This window comes from Passer domesticus, chromosome 3 (genome assembly GCF_036417665.1).
Source record: "Passer domesticus isolate bPasDom1 chromosome 3, bPasDom1.hap1, whole genome shotgun sequence".
In the NCBI taxonomy this organism is placed as follows: domain Eukaryota; kingdom Metazoa; phylum Chordata; class Aves; order Passeriformes; family Passeridae; genus Passer; species Passer domesticus.
In genome coordinates, this window is record NC_087476.1 from 45513036 (window position 1) to 45534168 (window position 21133).

Here is a 21133-nt window from a genome sequence, read left to right on the forward strand (position 1 = left end):
AAATGGAAATATTGGAGTAGGAAAAATATGCCATGGTACTTTCACAAAGGTAAATATTACAAAAACTCTGTTTTTCCTGAAGTTTCAAATTTGAAATTTCCCTTTACTCAAATAGCTTTTCAGATCCTGCAGGTTAGTAGTGATATGATATAAAATTTAAATCCAATTAAAATCTCAGGTTCATAATCTCAATTTTTTGATTTTGATATTTGACAGCTTGTTAGCACTTTGTAACATGTGGCTAGGATTTGACTGCCTCAGCAAAGACCTCCTATTTGCCTTGGGGTGAAATAGGATACAAGTGTTCTCAAGTCCTTTTACTTTGGGTATCTAAAGAGCTTTGGGGGAAATGGCAACTCCTTGCTATCCACAGAAGGTGTGTCATCAGCTTAGACAGCAGTTCATTGTAATTTGTTTTTTCTCTGCCTCTTGGTGCTGAAAGTGAGGTGATCATGTCACAGTATGCACTGTGAAGGGAGAAGTGACCCTTAGGAGCTGGTTCCCGGTGAACAGTCTCAGTCAAAGGAAAGAGTGTCCCCCTCTGAGTGCCAGATGCCAAATCCTTGCAGTTTCTGCTGACTCTGGGATGGAAAGGGGGGGTCATACTTTCAAGAAATAAGCTGCAGTTCAGTTTGGTCAACTTAGCTTCTTCTGATGGGATTTTCGCATTTCTTTGGTGTATTTTTATTACTAGAATTTCTGGTTTGTTGTTTGGAAGGAACTGGTGTTCAGCATGATGTTGCTCTGTCAGTGTCTCCTCTACAAAAGTCACAGTAATACGCTACAAGGGTGAATTTTTGGATAGGGTATCCTGCATTTGACTGCTTTCTAATAAGTGTGTTGTAGTGCCACTTATATGGTAAATCAATCTTCCTAGTAATATTATTTCCTTTTTACAATCCAGTATACAAGTTTGTGATTGCTTTGCTGGATTCCAAGAACCGAGAGGTCTGTTTTCCTGCCTGTGGAGTTCTGCTCAATCTCACAGTAGATGAGAACAAAAGAGCTTTTCTCATGGAAGAAGGAGGAATTGGAAAGTAAGTTCCTGATTGTGCTTGAGAAAAGGTAATTTTGAGTAGTTTGGCCAAAAAGTTTCAATTGGATTGCTTTTTACTGTGGCTAGTAGCTTGTAATAAAGATGCCAGCATAGTGGATACTTAGTATCTAAAGTTCTTTGAGAACAAGCCTTTCATAAGAGCCAAACCCCACAGAAAAGTCTCCCAAAGACCCTCTGTGATGTACAGAGCAGAGGATACCATAGAAGAAAGCAGCTCAGGCCTGGCTTTGCAGCTTGGCTAAACTGGATCCTCGGTGGGCTGCAGTGAGCAGCACGGTCAGTGTGCAGGCACTGCAGGAGCTGATAAACCACACGGTCCCTTGCAGTTTTTGTAACCACTTGGTTCTGTAGGGAGAACTTCCTGATGTGGCCATGCTCAGCAGGGAACAGCTCCTGGGTCTTCTCTCTCTGGGACTTCAAGTCTAAGGCACCGTGACATTGTAAGGGATATTAGACCTTGAAAAACCACCGTGGATGCAGCACTCATGGCTTTGATGTTCAGATAATAGCGGATCCAGCTTAATTGGAGCAACATGAAAGATCATGTTCCTGTGCTTGTGAAGCAGTTGGTGCAGCCCACAGTTATGAAACAATATGCCTCACTTTGAAATGCTTTCCTGTTCATACATCATATAATTACTTTTTTATACACTGTAAACAATGCATAGTCCTTCCTTCCCATGTTGTAGTTAACTTACAATATAAAGCTGAAAAAGGAGAATAAAAATAAGTTGGTGGAAAATTGAATAATAAATGTGAGAAATTTCTACTATATAGAGTATTCTGTAGCCTATAGAACCATATAAATTCAGAATTTTCTATACTGTATGAAAATTTGTGAAGGAAAGAACAAAAAACAGTAACAGCATGAAATGAATCTAGAGAATTTGGAATCATCATTGGAGATCATCCTGACATTGCCAAACCAGCTCTATGGTTTTTTGGAGCTGAGGTTATTTTACTAATATATAGTGGCCCAAAGAAAACAGGGAATTAGTCTTTTCAGAGAGTTACATTTTAAAAGAATTAGGGCAAGTTCTTTTGGCTTTTCATTCGATGACTCCTGTTGTTCCACAATGACTGCCTTCAGAGAGGAGGAAAAAAGTAAACCTCTTTTTGGGTGGTCTTCAATGACTGATATTTTCAGCCATACCTGAATATAGTAGTTATCCTTTACTAATCAACAGATTATAAATCTCTGTGAAGTGGAGAAGTGAGGGAAGGAAGGGTTCCTAAGGCTGAAGAAGAGAGCAGCAATGAAGGATTTCTGTTAGAGAGGTCACCAGGGACACCTTAGTAAAACAGACATTTCTGAGAGGAGTCCCAAGGGAGTACAGGCAGAGGAAATGCAAGAATGGGTGAGATCACCAAAATTGTGAGACTTCACTGAATCTGAAAGGTAATTCTTTGATCATGGAAGTAGCAAGTTCCTTTGGATTTGGTTGTGGTTTTTTGTTGTTTTTTTTTTTTTTTGGTGAGATGATCTGATGTGTAGTAAGATGGATATTCTGACTGAAGCTTTTTCTGCATTCCCACCACCTTTTCCAGATGAATCATTGGTGCCTGATACAGTTTGGCTTGGTTTGCAATCTCTGCTTTAGTGGTAGTCACAGATTTGGGACAGTCACATGTTGTAATGAAATTTGATGGAATTTTAGTGTCCTTGACATGGTTACATTTGCCAAGTATATGAGTGAAATTGGGTCAGTTGGGTTAGGAAGTTACAGAGGATGGGCAGCTGCAGGCAGGCACACACATGTGTAGACAAAAGGTATGTCCACATCCTTGGGGAACTACACTTAATGAAAAGGGGGAAATTACTGAGGAAGAAAATAGCATCTGAAGTTTATTAATGTAGAATTGTCCTGCAAACTTCCATGGAACTTGCTTACATTTCTAGACTGCCAGATTTTGAAGTGCTCAGGAGTAAATTCCATGGAACAAACCACTGGTTTTGTTTGGTACTGACAGGTTGGTTGACTGCTTACAAGACTTTGGGCCGGCAGACTGGCAGCTCTCGTGTTTGATCTGCAAGACCCTGTGGAACTACAGCGAGAACACGGCGAGCTCCTCCTGCTTCGGGGGCAACACCAGCGCGCTGCTGGCGCTGCTCACTGCACTTCTGGGTGAGACTCCTAGCCCTGGCCTCTTTGCCTCAAGGAAAGAGACACAAGGAGCAAAATCAAAGCAGGGTCAGTGTGGGTGGGAAGTCTGTCCTGCAGCTTTCAGTGGCCGACTGGTGTGGACACACTGGGCCCCTGGGGATCGTGGCATTTCTGGGGTGCAGCAGGGTGACTTTGCTGCCTGGCCACCTTTCTTGTCTCTCCATGGTCTCCTTGTGGGCAAGGACAACATCCTCACAATTTCTCATCTGCTCCCTAGAGCCAGGAAGGGTGTGCTCATTGCTTCACAAGGCTGAAAGGTTAATGTAAGGACCTTGACTTGCTTACCCAGTGGGATCTTTTCATCCAGGCATTTACTTTTGCCTCAAATTTTACAAAGTTCAGTGGCTGTGTAGTAGTCCTGTAGTTGGTATATGTAATTTTTCTCCTTTAGTTTTTGTGCACTGCTTTGCTTATGATTTTATTTTGGGTAAGTCACTTGCAATTATATTTTAAAAAATCTTTAAAATACAAATCAAATTGAAGGAAATTTAATTATATTTGATATGGTTTTTAATTGGAAATTGATTAAAGATGTATACTTATTGTCAGACCCAGACAGAATGTGAGATCTCATGGTCTCTTTTGTTGTAGACAATCAGAAAAGTGGGTGGATTTGTGAGGATTTTTTTCCAGTTACAGCAGAATTACTGCTATTCACTGCTGTAATAGTTCCTTGTATTACATTCCTTGCTAGGATGGACTTTATCTTAATGTGTGCAGTAATTCCATTTATTTATCCAAAAATAGCAGTGTTTCAAGGTTATTACTGCACTTTTTAACATTCTGTAAGAGATCTGCAAACTTTACAGCCACAATCATGCTGGAATTTTCTGGCACACAGCGAGAGGTATATATCTTTGTTTTAGAAAATACATGCTTATGTTTTCCTCTGCATTTAACACTGCTTATTGAAGCAGTTGATTTGACTGCAGACTCCAGGCTGGATAGCAACTGTAACTCTCATTGAATAACTTTTGTCAACTGGAAGTTTGGTACAATTGCAATTGCAGTTACAGTTGGGATTGTGATGCAGCTGTGAAGGTAATTAATTAGGAAGAGGTTAGAATTAAATCAGAAGGCCAGTCATTCTTCACACTGTAGTAAGAAGAGGAGCCGTAGAAAAAGCACATCTTATTCATTGGATCTGGTTCCTCTGTGTGCAGAGAGCCAACAAATCTTAGTAATAGCAGCTGGTTAATATTGTCTACATCTTCCTCCTCCCATTGTGTCCAGCAACAGCCTTGAACCGGCATTGCTCTGATTCTATCATTCAGGAAGCAGGAGGCAACTGCTGACAGCCAGTGAGCTGTACTCGAGCGTCAGCACTCCCTCAGGAAGCGGAAAAAGTGGAGCATGGCACAGCAGACACCTCGCTTCACCTGCTGTGCTTGGCCTCCTCCCCTTTATTTTTCCCTCCCCCATCTGGCACAGGATGATAAAAGATACAAGGAAGCAAAAGGGAATGGAAGTGGCCTGGAAAGATGTTGTGCCCAAGAGAAAGGCTGGACAAAGGGCACAATTTGTTTTTCTTTTCCGCTGCCTGATCCCAGCAGCCTGGGATGCAGTGGCCCTGCTTTCCAATGGCACTTTTCATTCCCCTTCTTTCAGCTGCTTGACTTTCATGTCACTCTGCTGGCTCAGAGCTTCTGGAGGCTGCTGTTCCCAGGCCCTGGCATGCCTTGGCCCAGGCCCTCACGAGCAGTGGTGGAGATGAGCTTCTGTCTTGAGAACAGTCTTCTGTTTGGCCATTCACTGAAAAGAAAGTTTCTCCCTCTCTCTCCAGAGTTTTTCTTGTGCAGACTTTTACCTCCACTGTCAATTCCAGGAGGTTATTTGGGAATCTCAGTCCATGTGAACTCTTAGATGACATGACAGAGCTTCCAGGGCTGCCAGCCCCTGTCTTGCGGTGCTTCAAGGATGGGCAGCCCTTGCAGACTGCAGGAATCTGCACTCCAGTCTCCAGTTTCCCCCACACTATGCAGGCCCGCTGTGTTTGTCTTGTTCCTGGGCTTGCAGCCAGCACATATGTTCTTTGGCCAGGACCCAATATTGCTGGTTTTTGAGGAGAGCCGTGGGAAAATTAAATTATCTGAGGATGCACAGCTTGCATGCGGAACACTGATCCTCGCTGATCCGCAGCCTTACTCACGTTTTGCTTTGGGAAATTTACTGTTTCACTTCAACACTTCAGCTTTGAACTGCTTCTGACCCTTGTTCTTGTAGGCTGGAATTCTCGACCTCAGTGATTCCATAAATATTCAGTCGACTTCTGGGGAGAACAGCTGTCTAATAAAAGGGAGAAATGGCTCTCGCTCTGTGTTTGAACAGAGTTAATTTGGGTAGAAAAAAGCAGGAGCAGGCAAAGCAATTCTCCTTGAAAACAAATCCCATAATCCCTTATTTTCCACTTCAGGGTCTCTGGCTTCTCTGCTGCTGAGATTGATTTTAGGTATGTTGGGTTACTGTGCCATTGACAGGACAAGAGCTAATGGGCACAGGCTGCAATAAGACAAAATTCCAATTAAACATTAGGAAAAGAGATTTCCATTGTAGCAGAAGTTAAACATTGGAACAGGCTGCTGTCCTAAAAGGTGTTCAAGTACACAACAGTACACAGACTACAGCAAACTCTGGTAACTCATGGTAACTCTGCTCCAGAAGTTTTTTCCAACCTAAATTATCCTATGACATCATCAAATATGGATTTGATGTCAGAGGCTGGATTTTATCTCTGATTACAAATTTTCTTCCTGTAGAGATATGACCTCCTTCTTGAAAGAATGGATGTTCTTATCCTCTTTATTTGTTACAGAAAGACTCTAAATGTCATCTCCTTACACAGAACCCATTTTGGAATCTTTCTCACAATCAGCCTCTTTAATTTTGGTAGTTGCAGTGTAGTGGCACAGGAGCCAAGTACTGTTTGCAGTTGCTGGTAACTTTGTGTGAGCTGGAGCCCATCTCACACACAGGAATGTCATTTCCTCCTTCATACCTGTCTCAGCTCAGGCCATCTGATCTGCACAGGCACCTTGGCATGCTTTTGGATGGGAGTAACTGCTGTTGGAGCATCTTTTCTGCATAAAGTTTGATTCAAAGTGTGGGTGACTTAAATTCCTCCTCAGCCCCAAGTTGCCTTTACCTGCTGCGACTGTGCAATAAGCTCCCTTACAGTTATTTATTTAACACATTGTGAATCTGGTGCTTTTTCGTAGTGTAGGCCAAGGGTTAAGTATTGCCCATTTGGAGCAGGATTCAAGCTTCATTTTAGGTTTGTTTATGGCCTAAAGCCTGTAAAATATCTCTGTTAAACTGTGTGAAATCATTCAGCAGTAGCAGTTGTGTTCGTGGATTCCTGATTCGGGAGAATGCTTCTGGATGCAGACTGATTTGCATTTTCTCTAAGAGTTTGTCTCTTTGCCACATCCAGTGCTAAGCAAAATGGAGGGAGAAAAATGATTGATGACTTCCTTTTATTCCTAACATGGTCTTTAATAAAGACTGTCCTGTTATTCTATTTTTGAAATTTGTGAGAAAGGGAGAGCATCAGTAAATACAGTAACCAGTGTGGTTCAAGTTCCTTCAGTGTGAGAGTAGATAGAGTTTGAAAGTCTCCAGATTAGCAGAGCAATTTGGGACAGGAAAAACATAGTTGCAGTGAGATGAATAGATTGCTTGAAATCCATTCAGCAAAATTGCTGTGGGCAATATTAAACCCTGGGTACTTTCCAGACTGACAGTCATTCTCTCAGAGACACCTATGAGGTGTGAGAATGGAAGAACTTGCAGTACCATTTTCACTGTTCTACTGACCTTGCCATCCTTTATTTTCAATTAATCTAAGACCCTCAGACAGTGATGCTTAACTTATCTCAAGTGCAGTTGTTTTTAAGCCATCAGCATACACAGCTGGTAAGCTGTATGTGTCACAAAATATGTAGTTGAGTATATTTTTTATTTGGAACTGATGACAGTATTTCCTTGATTACAGATGAAGAGGTAGAGTTGGAGGGCAGCCTTGACAGAGATATAAAGGACTGCCAAAGAGTATATTGGGAAAGAGAGTTCAAACCCGTGGCAGAAAAACTTCTTGACAGAATTCAAAGCCATCACTCTTCCAGCTGAGTCTCACTCCATTTTAATCAGTCGGAGTGTTTTTATCAGGTAAATTGCATATTTCTAATATACCTGTACATTGCCAGTGGTAAGCTTGGTGGAGAGCATGACTATTTAAAAAAAAAGAAAAGCCTGGCATTTATGTACTGTATGCTATCTTCTGAAGAGCTTGTATGAAATCTTTGCATGTGTAATTACTTTTTACAATACACCTGAGCTGATGAAGCAGCTGCTCAGTGTGACTTATCTAGTAATTGCATTGTTTCTTGACTGGAAAAATGAAACAAAAATATTTGCTGAATTTCTAATTTTTAAAAGGTAAGTTATGAGTGAGTACTTGGACCTCTGTGGTACCAAAAATGCTGTGCAAATGAATGTTGTGTGACAGGAGCCACATCCTTTGACACACTTTTACCTTAAGGAACTCCTGTGACAGTTACCCGGTGCTGTTGAGGCATTGTCCTGTGTTCCTTCATGAGCTTCACTCTTCAGATCAAATGCTGTTGGTGGTCAGTGAATGTCACACCCTTTTCCTTCTGACACTGGGGACTGGGGTCTGTGGTATCCTAGCTAACCCAGCTGCTGCCTTGATGCTTGTGGGATGTAGGTCCAGCTGTGCTGGTCTTTCTTGAATTGGGACTTCCCATCTTTAGGCAAAACACCCATATCCCTGATGTCAGAGAAGATTTTACCTTTTTTCAGTTGGTCCCACACTCCTGGGAGCCACCTGTGTGCCTCTACTCTCAGATTTCTGAGCCAGCTGTCTCCCCTGAACCTGTGTCTCCATTTGTGGGGCCTCTTTCTCCCTGTTCCCCCGACTGTTGCTGCCTTGTTTGTTGCTCAGTTTTCATCCTTCCAGCGTGCAGAAGTCCCCGCTTGCAGCCCATGGATTAGCGCAGCAGGCGCATCACCAGCCTCGAGTGTTACCAGCCCAGTTGGCCACAGTGAGCTTTACAGACCTGACCCATTTCTCTCTTTCCTGAGCTCAGATTACTGAGAATAAACGGGGGGGGCTCTGCAGGGGCTGCCGGGCTCCTGCCACCCCGGGGCAGCAGCATCGTGCTGGGCCGTGTGCCACAGGAGCGGCTCCAGCTCCTCTCCGGGGAGAGGCTGGAGGAATTTGTTGGGAGGCAGCAATTCATAGCTCCCTCAGTGGCACTGCTCTCTCTGCCTTAGGTAGTGCCCAGGCCTCTGCCTCCAGGTGAGTAGACAGAGGCTGGGAAGTAGAGCCATGGTAGAAGGGCAGCGAGACTTCTTTCCTAGTTTACATCCCTGCTTTCATGGAGCAGGGAAAGGGAGATGTCGAGGTCCAGGTTTTGGGAGTGGTGAGAAGGAAACTTCAGTGAAAAGTGACAAAATTTGCTCCATTCTTTGTGTCTCAGCAGCTCAGGTGTTATTTGTGCCCAGCAAGGCTCAGCCCTGCTTTGGGAGCTTGTGTGGGGACAGCCTCTGTCACAGAGGCTGATCCACAGGAGAGAAGTGCTCGGCATTCAGTGTGGTTTGGCTCCAACAACAGCTTTGCTCAAAAATATCTCAATTATCATCCCTTCTTTTGCCATTTTAATTTTAGCTGAAAGGAAGATAAATGGCTTCAATGTCCTATTTGTTTCTGGGAGAAAATAATGGATTTGCTTTGAGAGAGTATTAAAGAAAGGATGATGGGTAAGTAGTCCCTGTGGGGAAGAAGCTGGAGGCATTTGTTCCTGGCATTTGTGTCACTGCAAGGCAGGCAAACACCCAGCTGTGCAGGGCAGGGTGGGGGCACTGGAAAAGGCCCCTGTGGCGAAGCCCTGTTAGCAGGACTAACCAGAATTGACAAGGGCTGAATCTCTGTCAGAAGGCAGCTGATACTGATGGCTGGCTCAAGTCAAGGTGGTGCTTGGGCAATTAAGATTTGTTCAAATACAACACTGATTATGTCAGTTATTCCTGATCAAACTGTAACCAAGAGCCTGAAGCACTGTGTCTGCAGCTGGGCAGAGCTGGGCATCCTGGGGCAGCCACCACCACGTGTGAGCTCTGGCCTTTGTACAGGAAGAGGCACGTTCAGAGGAGCTGGATGGAGAAGAGAGGGTGGCACAGGGCTCTTGAGCACCTCTCCGGCTGAGCTGTACAGCCTCTCTCTTTCTCTGAAGAAAAACCTGTGAGCAGCAAGAAGCAGCCCCAGCATGCTGGATTTCAGGTGTGTTCTTATGGCATCGTTCACCATTTGGGTATCTCTGCCACAGACCTCAGTGCAGCAGCTCTCTGGTGTCCAGGAGCCCATTCCTGTTCTCCCTTGGGGAGGCTGCTGCACTTCACAGCCAGGGCTGGGGCTCTGCCGGAGCTGCCCGGGAGTACAGGGCAGGGAGTTGGGATTGCCTGCAGGTTGTGGCTTCTGCTCTGATGGCAGCTGTGACCAGATGAAGCCACTCACACACAGATCCACTGCACTGTTTACTGCTTGAAATGTGAGAGGGCACTTGGATGTGGCTGGAGAGCATAGGATGGAAATGGCCAGTTTAGGTTTCTTGGAAAAATTCATGCCTACCTTTGACCTCAGAAAGCACCTGAGACTCAAGTGCTGCAGAAACTGTTCACAGACTGGAAAGGCACAGCTCAGCTGTACAGTGCCCTTAAGACAGGAAAGTTTTGCTCTGTTTTTGGAACATTAAAAATCCTGTATTTTCAGTTAAGAGGAAGCACCAGATGCTTCCTGTTAGTCACAATTTTTGACAGTTTATTAATCTTTCTCCCCTAGATCTTTTTAGATATTTTAGCTTCTTGGACTGTAAACTTAAAATTGTTCTCAGAAGGTTCTGTAGAAAAAGAAACCAGTCTGAGCTGAGACTCAGGCCAGAGGACAGAAATTAAACTGTTTATGGGCTTGGGAAAATCCATTTCACAAAATCACAGAAAATCATAGAATCAGCTGAGATGGAAAGGACCCATCAGCATAGTTGAGTCCCACTCCTGGCCCTGCACCAGACACCCCAAGAATCACACTTTGTGTCTGAGAGCTTTGTCCAAATGGGTGAAAATATCAGCAGTACAGATAGTCTTCCCGCTACAGTTAGTGAAGCTCTAGCTCTGTTTTAAAGTTTTCCTCCCACCGTTTTAGACTCAGTTAAAAAATTCATGGCTCATGATTTTAACTGTTTGCTCCGTTACTGTTTCAAACATTTAAAATGTCTTACAACCAGTAAGAACAGAAGCTTAAAGTTAAACCACACAGAAACACCAAGAGAAAAAGTTGTTACCTTTATTTCAAAAATACCAGTAATACTGACAAATTTAAAAAGCAATTCACACTCATACAAAAGTATTCATGTGTTCTCCAAAACCACTGTATATTAAACGTCAGCATTTTAATCACGTTTTGATTTACTAAAAATAGATGTTTTTTAGCCTAGTTATTTAAGCAACTGCAAAAATCATTAAGACCAGCGTTGGGCATGTAATACAGTAGGACTGTTTGGCAGTCTAGAACAACATTCCCACACCTTTTCCTAGCTCCTTCTTGGTTCATCCATGAAAAGGAGGACAAGAAGGTACTCAACACTTTGTCTAGGTAGATCTCTAAGAACCTCTGAGGACTCCAGTCCCCTTCTTTCCATAGGAAGACCATTGCACTTTGGAGCTCACGAAATAATGCTGAACAAACATCCTGTTTTTAAGGCTAAACTAGTTGAGAAAATTGACTGCTATCTTTCAAATTATCAGTGTGGACAGGAGAGGTTTAGTTCTGATTAAACAGGGAATCTAAATAACAAGGCTTTTTTGAAACCACACACAATAAAGGCTCAGACAATAGCAGTGCTCACTTTCACTTCTAGCTCAACTGGAACAGCCTGGGTCTGTTCACTCCACCTGCACAAATAGCAGCATCAAGATTTTCTAGAATTATTCTCGTAGGGAAAGCAAATGTCATCAAGTCCCAGTTCTTTTCGCACTCCGACTCCCGCAGTATTTGCCTTAACACAAGATCTACGTATCTATGGTTTGCTATATTGCCACAAGTTCAGAGAATGTCCCGGGCTGTCTAAAGCCAAAATACCATGAGCAGGCAGCACTTCTGCACAACCCTGTCTGTCAACTGCCAAGCGTTCGCTGCCCAGCGGCAGCAATGATATTCCAAACATGGAAATAGCTGAAACTAAAGGAGTTATGGCACAATGGGCATCTTAACTTATAGCTACTGTTGGTCCTGAGGCTTCATATCTTCCTCTGCCATACTGCAGCTGCAGAACATTCCAACGTCGACAGGCAGCCAGAGACATCAGGTCATATAGCGAGTAATAGCTCTCAGAGCATAAAGTAGTTCGGCTTGCATCCGAGCTTCTACCAGAAGCAAATTGACATGGACCTGCAGGAGAGAGAAGAAGTTCCCCTTTAGCACCGTGCTCACCACCACGCGCTGCAGCCAGAGGAAGCCTGGGGGCTGTGGCTGTGTGCTGGTGCAGCAGCAGCAGGGGAGCACTGCCTGTGTCACCAGCCACACCTGCTGTGGAGCTCACTGAGGGGCAGAGGAACCAGGGCCACACCCTGTGGCACAGCGTGGCACAGCGTGGCACTGGCTCACGGGCACGCTTACATAGGGCCAGGGCCACAGGAAGAGAAATCATCCTTTAGCAGACCAGCTGGTTTAGCTGGAAAAAACAGACAAGCTTTCAAGCACACAAGCCCTTCTTCAGCAGCACAATATGCACAGCTGGTTCAGTTTCAGCAAGGCTAATGATTACAGGTCCTGTGGAGCAGAGTGGGGTGCTAGCAAAGGCAGAGGTGATAAGGATATTTGTCCCTGGGGACTCAGAGAGAAACACACAGGCAGCTTCCACCTGAATGACACAGAGTGGTTGGCCAAGGTGAAGCACCAGAAAAACTCTCAAGTGTCATAAACCCTCTATCTCTATTAGGTGATACAGGTGTTAGTAGCTATCGGAGCTAAGAATTTTAGTTCCTCACATCATCTCCTCAATGCCTTTACTGCATTTCTTTGAGGATGAAATCAGAAACTTGTGGGGGGAAGGGTGTGAAAGTATTTTCTCACTGACAGCAGGTTGCTGTGAGTTTGCTCTGGCATGTAAAGGTTGTGTGTGGTTTCATTTGCATGATCTCTGTGAGGATGTATGGCTATTGCATTCAGTGACACATATGTGAATGAGCCTTGGCTTTTGATGGCTGTGGAGATGCAAAGTTTTGGGCTTGAAAGAAGGAATTGTGTGCTTGGAAAGCTCATCTATCACAGTTAGTCTAACCAAAACATAGGCAGTGTTTTACTTGAACAATCTTAAATCATTGTAGTTACAGGACCCTGCCTTAAGGGGTTTATCAAGCCTCTAATCATATGAGCAAAAATGATTTCTGCATCTTTATGTTTTACATTGACTTTAAGTGAGGCCAAGAAATACCTTTCCAAACAAAAACTGAAGGACAAACTTAATGGATTCAATATCTGGGAGTTAACAGCATGAAATGTGACTGGGAGATGTAATTCAGGCTGTAACTCAGCAGCAGAGCTTTTAGGCTTTGATAAAAAACCTGTTTTAAGGGCTATCCATACCAGAAGGACCAGGGGACTGGAAAGACCCTGGCCCAGCCAGAGAGCAGTTCCAGGTCTGCTGCCAAGGGTTGGATGGATCGTGCACCACTTTCCTGCCTCTCTGGGATGCAGGCAGTACTGACTGCAGCTGAGATCAAGCTGTGCCATTCTCGTGTCTAACCCCCTGTACTGCTCAGAGCTTGCCCAGTCCATGTCAGCTGTTAGCCAGCACAAAGGCAGGAGGAAAGGGGAGATTATTTCAGCCCAGGAACATGACACTTCCCAGTGACTGGACTGTGAGCAGGACCCCAGGAGCACCAGGTAAAGCTTCAGCTGTGTGGCTGTGGCTGTCAGGGAGACACTGGTCTGGGGCCCCTGGCTGTCCCTCAGCATGCACACCAACTGTACCTTCTCAGAGTGTTCAAACTGTCTCCAGAAGCTATCATACATTCTTTTTGTGGTCTTTTCAGGAGTGCAAACCACAGTCTTGATATAAACTTTAAAGCTGCGGTCCAACAACTGATTAATTTCACCATAGTCATAATCATCGTATCTGTTTGGAATTGAAAGAAAAACACTTTCATTTTCAAGCAGCAGTTATTTCACTTGCATTGTTTCTAAGTTCCTATGGAAAAACAAATTACTGGGTAAGTGTAGCACTAGTAGCCCTCCCCCATAAACAGAACTATGTTTAAAAATACATGCATGCTTGCTTAATAAATAGCTCTGGTTCAACCCGAGAAAGAAAAGCCAATGTGTTTAGAACAAAACAGTAAAACTGACCTTATTCCAAACATACAATGAATATAGTTCCAAATAGCTCGTCTTAGCATTGAGGTATCCACATCTTTGTGCATGGCCATTGTGTTGTAAGTCAGATTATAAGCAATATGGAACTTCTCATCAAGTAGTTGTCCCACATCTGGATAAAGACGATTAACCAAGGAATAGCCATGGTCTTCCCAGGAATAATCCTTAGAATAAGTAAAAATGCAGAATGAAGCATATCAGAAATAAACTTGTGAAGACCCAGAGCTTTAGTATAGTTAAAGATCCCAGGGCAGATAATCCACTGGGGGTGGGGGTTGTTCATTTGCTGGCTTCATTAAAGCCTCACCCACGGGGCAGTGAGAACACAGCCATTTCCAGGTTTGGTAGGGGGCACAATGAGCAGATTGTTCCCTGAGCCTCCTGATGGCAGCCCCCAGCCTTTTACCTGAACACGAAAGGTGGGCACGTGCATTCCGTGTCTGGAGAAGTCTTTGTACCCATAGCTGGTATCCTCAAAGTGCCGAGACACATCTCTTGTTGCTGCAGATTCTTCATCTTCTGTAATGTCAAACAGAATGTTACACAATTTGGAAAAAACAAACTGGAAGTGTAGGAGCAGAACTCCTGAAGAAGAATGGGTCTCTCTGCTTTTTAATCAAACACATTTTCACTGTATTAAGATTTTCTGGTATAGTTCTGTGACTGCAGCTATGGTGTTCAGAGGCAACTCCATGAAAAACACTCAGGTTTTTTCTTACAGACAAACATTTTTTTCTCCCTTCTGTTGTACTGCAGTCTTCACCCTATCCCCTGAATCTAGGGGATGTATTCCCCCTAACTCAAGAGGTTTGGAAGAATGTCAGGGGCAAAACCTGGTTTGGAACAGAGAGCTTATTAAATGAGAGACTTCTGAGACTCCCATGCCAAGTGTGTCTTAGAGGAAATTGTACTGAAGAGCCCATTACAACCCTAAAATTGTAATAGATTAAGTATTGTCTCTCAGTCATCTGAAAAGTAATGTTTCGTGCACTTAAATAACAAAGCATGTCAAGTGTCTTGTTTTTAGAGCATCTTACAAGATGCTTAAATCTCCTGTGAAACTTCTAAAGCTCTCAAGAGAGAGATTCCATTTCTTCTGGAGATTTCCATTAAACACAATTTTGGTGAGTGTTATGGTGTGTCTGTGAGCAGCCACAAATCTTGGCACTACTTTGCTTTTAAGTGTTCCTGGAAGAAAACAAGGCATCCCTATTCTTGATTCCTTCAAAGAAATTGTAATGTTTGTGTGACATCTAATAGCACTTCTTTCCATTTTGCAGGAGTATTTCTTCAAATAATTTGGAAAAGTCTTAATAAATTCATATACAGACTACAGCTGCACTACCTGAAGAGCACACAAACATGCTTTCTCTCTTCTCTCTCTCAAAACGCGTGGCCATCTCTTCTTGGCTGGCTTCCTCTTCATCTCTGCACTCCTGCAGCTGCTTCATCTTCTCCATAAGAGCTTCAACTTCACAGACAGACTCTGTAGACTAAAAAGAAGAGAAAGACATTTCATTTTCATGCAACGGGAACTGACAATGATGGCAGTAATTACCAAGCCAGAAAGTTTAAAAACAACTGAAGTCCTTTACATCTTTAAATAAAGATTTTCCAAGGAACACAGTTTTTGAAAGAAACCTGTACTGACACAATGGTTTACATTTAGTCATCATCTTTTCTCAATTAGACCCATGGTATTTTTAGCATGATTTAAAAATCACAGCATTTTGGAACTAGTTGTTCTCACACTAAAATTAGTTTCTCTTAGTCTAAATGTTCAGCAACTGAAAAACAAGGAGCTGTAACAGAAATTCTGATAGAGGAAGTAACCACAATTTACCACCCAACTGTATTTTTCTCCTCCTCTGCTCACAGAGAAGAAACATTGAAGGAAAAAGGAAGGGTGAGTATAAATGCAGATTTAATGAAGCCTCAAAAGAAAGCTAGTGCAAAATAATCGTCTTTCACAACAGTTGTCTTAACACCACAAGAATTCAGTAATTGATCTTGTAAACATTCATCAGCACCAAAGTAGAGTAAAATTGTGTTTAATTTATACAGTTCTGCCCCTTTCCTCCCTGCCTTTTGCAGTTTGGTCCTTCAGAGAGCCAGCAAGCTCCATCAAACATTTAAATGCCACCCACACCACTGCAGTAAAACATCACAGGCAAGGATCTTGCAGTGAGAACACCCTCATGGCTGTTCTTAAACCAACACTTAGTTCACATCATTCTTTTCACCAAGGGAAAACAAGTCCAGATCAGCATAACTGCTGCAGGCAGGAGAGAGTGTTTTAAAGAGAGTCACAAAGTTGTGAATGATCTGTTAAAAATGATCCGGTGTGTGATGCATGACAAACACCTCACGGCAAAAAGTCAGAGCCTGGAATCAAAGGAAGAGCCAACTTTCCACTGCACCGATGAAAAAAACATTCCTGGCCACTGCTGCTCAGGACACGTGTCATGAACTAGCTGAGGCTGGGACTCATCTCAGTTCACCTTTATGAATGACAGGCAGAAAAAAAAGACACCAGAGATTGTGTCTGTTTCTCCCTTTGCTGGCTTTCCCCAGCTTCCCAATATCATTTCAGCTTCTCTGAAATGCATTTTTTCAACACTCACATCTGGATTAGACTCATCAATCCCACTCTCAAAGAAATGAAAGGAGACAGGCACCCTCCATGTATTAAGTTTACAAAGAAATTACTACTATTGGAAGAGATTGTTCAGACAGACACTTACTGGAATACTTCCAGCTGGGCTGGCATGGATTTCATCCACCCCGTGGTAACCATTTGTTATATCACATGTGCAATAGTTACTGACAGAGGGGGGCCTGAAGGTGTGACCCCCTTCACAGTCGATCTCTGGGCTGATCCCACAGCCAAACGTGAAGGAAGCAAGGGAGTGGTAGTGTGTAAGGAGAACGACTGCATGGATCAGCTCTGCCAGGGACCAGCTGTTCTCTTCTGTCTTCAGAAGTTGCTTTAAAAATAATGCAAGACAAAAGTATTAAAGTAATTAATTTGACCCCACCTTAGTGCAGTTTATCAACATATTTCTTTGTCAGGTAAAATTACTTTTCTGTCATCCAAACATGCTTCCTAAGTCTCTGCTGCCATTAGTGCTCAGTGACCTGCCAGACACAGCCCTGCGTGGTTATGCCACAAAGGACACAACTTCTCTCCCCTCTCTGTCCCTGGGCAATTGAATAAGCTGGGGTTTCTCTTTTGCAGCATGTGGTTTCTATCGAGGCCCTACTGACTTGCACTGAAATTTCACACCTCTGATGAAGATGCAACCACAACTGTTGCATGTTTGTTCAAATGGTCTTTACAGTATCGGAAAACCCAGGCAACTCCTTGCAGATCAGCAAGTAAAAACCTGGCACAGGCTCCCTCCATCTTGTCCCTGTGGGTGGAATGCTCTAGATTCTACAAGAAGCTTCAAACCCCAACTTCCCCTTCAGGCAGGAAAGTGTGGGAGGGTTGGGGCCTTCTGGCAGCGTGTGCCCTCCCCCACGGCGCAGCGTCCTGCCTCAGCTGGACCTGCCACCAGCTCTCACCAGGCCAGGCGGCACGGAGGAAGTCCCAGCACCCACGTGCTCCTTGGCTAGGGCACAGAGGAGAGCAGAAAGGGTGCAGGAAGCAGCCCCTTGGTGGTTTGTTGGTGCTGCAGTCCTGGCTGGCTGTACCACCACCACTCTCCTGGGCAGCGCTGCCAGCCTGCTCTCTCCATCCCACCTGAAACTCAGCACTGGAACTGGCAGCAAGCCAGACAAAAATGTGGTGGCAGTGTTCTGCCTGACCTCTGGCAGCATCTCAGAAACACCCAGGGGTTCTGGCTACTGAAAGCACACAGCTTGAGGAGGGAGGTGCACACTTGAGCATACTGTCATAGCATCAACAGAATTTCAACAAGACAGAAATTTCAGGGTGCTGTAAATTAAATTTGCTACTCATTTAAAAGCAGTTATGATCCTGTTAGTTTTACAAAGCAGGGCACAAGTGGTACTAGATCATGCAGTGATGTAGCACTGAAATCAGAGTCTACCACAGAACATCTTTCACCCTGTCTGGCTCTGAACCCCAAGAATCTGTGATTGCTTTACTGAAAAAAGTGGACATTGGCATTACTCCATGAAAGACCTACCTCAATATGTTCCTTGGTGATAAGCCAGGGTCGGTGAGCCAACATTTTGTTCAGTTCTCCTAAATTTTGCAATTTTTGAGGTGCATTTTCCAGACCATTCAACCATTTAGGATCTCCACCAACATGAAGGAAGTCATTCACGTGGAGGTTAACAAGGTAAGAGCACTGATGTCGTGCTGCAGCCTAGAAAGGAAAACAGTGTGATACAGAAAACAATTGCAGAAAGTTAGTACTTTATGACAAATACCATAAGGCATCATTTCCTCAAAACATCCAAGAATAAGACTTGCACTGATCAAAGACTCAAGAAAACAAAGATTTGAGATTAACACATCAGCTTATTTTGATTGTTGTTCTCGCAACATAAATATCCCTTGTTCACACACACCATCCTTATGCTGGCTACAGCTGCAACGTGCCTATACCCAGGGAGAAATACAGGCATGGATTTATTGCATGTCCTGAAGCAAGTAATCCATACTGCATCCTACTCCCCAGGGGAAAAAGCTGTCTCTAGCTGCATCTTTACCAGCAACAATCAAAAGCAGGTTTTAGATTGCATATGACAAGAGATTACAGGCACCTTCTCAGCAAAGAAAGGCCCAGTATTGTTTACTCCAACACTTTCTACATCAAATTAAGACACAGCCCAAAACTTTAATTCAACTTCAGCAAGCAAAGACCATTTAACTGGCAGATTAAAAATTAGAAATCAACCACTTTTGGCAGAAAACTTGCTCAAAATTTACATATTCATAAATGCACAATGGAACCAACTATTGAGTTAGAAGTGTATGTGACAGGACACAGATAAAAAAAAGAGAAAAACTGATAAAAAACTGAGAAACAGTTTCTGAGATACTAAGGAAGCCAATAACAAACAATTATCTCATTTCTATAGCACGCTTTCCCCCTTTTTTTCACAGTCCTACTGAATCTATGAACATAAAGTGCTGATCTTCTGAAACCATCTGTAAAGCAGACACCAGCAAACCTACTCTGCTCTTCCCTTAGCTGCTGGTGAAATGCCTTTCCAGCTAGAAACTGCCAAGCACAGCAGCAGTGCTCTCAGCCGGGGCGTACCATTATCCCGATGTAGTGCCGGTAATGGAGCGGGAGCGGGCCGTCCATCTGCAGGAGATAGTGCTGAGTTTTGAGAAAGCTTTCCAGATACTGTGGGTGGAAAACCATCACCAAGGTGACGTTGTCTAGTCGGCCCAGCGTGGCAAAAGACTCTGCAAACAGCGTGTGCATCGTGGCGTCCTCCTTTCCCACCTGAATTGTCTGATTGGAGAGAAGGAGCAATGAGCAATATGGTCCAAGTGCCACCAATGAAACAGCAAATAAATACATTACCACAGCACCCAGAGGCCCCAAGTGAAAGGAATTATACTATAAATCTATTAATGGCGTTAAATCAGTGCACACAAGGCACATTAAATCCCTGTAATACCTCTCATTTAGGAGATCACAAGTGGTTGTATCAGCAAAAGGAGATTTTTGGCTTTAGTCTTTCTCTAATACAATGCTAACTTAGCATTTTTAACTGTCTCACCTTCACTTTCTTGAAAACCCCAGGGTGATCTTAGTTAATTACAACTAAAAGCTAATTGAATCATCACTTTTACTAAGGGAAAAAGAGGGAAAGAAGCAGAAAGCTGGCTAAGATGACAAGAGAGAAAAAAAGGAAATTGAAAAAGACTAAAATTCCTAGAAAACCACAGCCATATTACTAACTTTTCCTCTGCTCCAAATTCTCTTACCAGACAATCAGGAGAGAAGCAGCAGAAAAGCTCATCCAAAGCACTCTGAACCTTCTCAGATTCTTCAGAGTGGCAGAGGCAGCTCAAGAAAAAGCAATCCCAGAGCAGAGGGGCAGGTACCTTGTGGACCAGTAGGAAATTACATCCGGATGTTCACAAGGAAACAGAATTGGGTTTCTCTCATACTAGATAGCAGCATGGGAGGGGTCATAACTATTCCAAAGCTCCCCAAGGCTCTCACTGTTCTGTACACTAGAACTGAGGCCAAAGTCTCAGGACTGAATGTGATCACTCCTGAAAATGTTTTGCAGATCAACAGCTGTCCTGAAACCAATGTGGGCTACTATTAAAATGATGTTCCTTAAAAGCATAAAGTTCACTATGTACTTGAAAACACTACCACACCTCCTTCTCAGGGATGAATCTGCTTGGTCCGTGTCCCAGTGGTCTAGGAATTCTTATTCCAAGTTCCTAGAAAAGAAAATTACACCACCTCAGCATTTAGTTATAAACAGCTTTTTAGCTGTGGTTGCAGGAAAGAAAAGAGTTCTCCATTCAGAGCTGGGCTTATTTGGGTACTTGTGGTACTTTTGCACAGGCACTTTTACTAGTACTGTTTGTACAAATGCAAATCATTTTTTATACAAGTGCTTTATAATTAGCTGTGCTTGTTTACAGCACACTGCCCCACTCCCGCGACAAAAAAAGTTCAACAACAAAGGCCCTGTCAACCAAAGAAAACACACACAAATTTATATGCATGCACACACACAAACACACTACAGGCTGGTTCACAGAAAATGCTGCATAAAGCATATTTTGGCAGGGTGTCCAGGACAAGGAGTTCCGAACATGCCGGCTGCTGTGTGGTTATGCCACTGACACAAAACGAGGCTGCTGTGTGTGTACATCCGCAGCTCGCCAGCACACAACACCCTGTGCATCTGTCAGGAAATGAAACAGCTGTAACCCTAATCAGATTTCTTCTTCCCAACCTCAAAGAGCACTTAAACTGCTGAAAGTACCTGATCTACATTTGCATCTGCTTTCTTTTCAAGATAGTATAAAAAGCTATTCACATTTACAGGGAAGGAGGGAGGGAGGGGAATTTGCTTCATCAGAACAGCGGCACCCACGTCCTTGCACCCACTTGTGTGGATGTGTTGCCTTGCAGGGAAGGTGGAGGCTGGATAACCCTGGCAGTTCACTACTTGTCCTCTCCTTCAGCCTTCTGACAGGCCTGTGGCAGCCGGGGCCTTTCCTGCACCCAAGGAGCAAATACATGGAAGACTTGGGTGCATTTGTGTCCTGCCCATTAACACCGTTCCCTTTGGAAGGGGGGAGCCGTGTGCTCCAGGGCAGCCTCTCTAGCACAGACCAGCCCGCTGAGGGCACAGCAGGTTCCAGGGGACAGCTACCAAAGCAGGCCATGGCCTCACCTCACACTTTCACACATGCCCCCCATGCCATCGCTGCCGTGTGCATGGCACCCGCTGCACACCAGCTCTCCTGAGGGCATTACTCCCCAGTGGGCAGCTTGGCTTCCC

At 43.9% G+C, this 21133-nt stretch overlaps 2 protein-coding genes across 24 annotated transcripts in view; one reads left to right on the forward strand and one right to left on the reverse strand.

Annotated features, from left to right (window-relative positions):
- Positions 1-15309, forward strand: part of ARMC2 (armadillo repeat containing 2) — a 70878-nt gene extending 55569 nt beyond the window's left edge. For 11 of the 18 annotated variants that reach the window (XM_064412875.1, XM_064412864.1, XM_064412863.1 and 8 more), the window contains 4 exons: positions 905-1037; positions 3029-3249; positions 7214-7386; positions 14950-15309. In XM_064412875.1, coding sequence (XP_064268945.1) covers positions 905-1037; positions 3029-3249; positions 7214-7347 — 488 coding nt within the window. In that variant the 3' untranslated portion in view covers positions 7348-7386; positions 14950-15309. Of the gene's footprint in view, positions 1-904; positions 1066-3028; positions 3250-7213; positions 7387-8908; positions 9521-14949 lie in introns of those variants that run through there. The other 7 variants (XM_064412869.1, XM_064412867.1, XM_064412868.1 and 4 more) reach the window with 5 other exon arrangements.
- The window catches only part of SESN1 (sestrin 1), a 78097-nt gene continuing 67529 nt past the window's right edge, over positions 10566-21133 (reverse strand). For 5 of the 6 annotated variants that reach the window (XM_064412880.1, XM_064412883.1, XM_064412881.1 and 2 more), the window contains exons 2-10: positions 19992-20057; positions 18907-19107; positions 17824-18006; positions 16414-16656; positions 15015-15162; positions 14076-14188; positions 13643-13833; positions 13268-13412; positions 10566-11683 (exon numbers count right to left, since the gene is read on the reverse strand). In XM_064412880.1, the coding sequence (XP_064268950.1) occupies positions 11597-11683; positions 13268-13412; positions 13643-13833; positions 14076-14188; positions 15015-15162; positions 16414-16656; positions 17824-18006; positions 18907-19107; positions 19992-20057 (1377 nt within the window). In that variant the 3' untranslated portion in view covers positions 10566-11596. Of the gene's footprint in view, positions 11684-13267; positions 13413-13642; positions 13834-14075; positions 14189-15014; positions 15163-16413; positions 16657-17823; positions 18007-18906; positions 19108-19586; positions 19944-19991; positions 20058-21133 lie in introns of those variants that run through there. The other variant, XM_064412884.1, reaches the window with a different exon arrangement.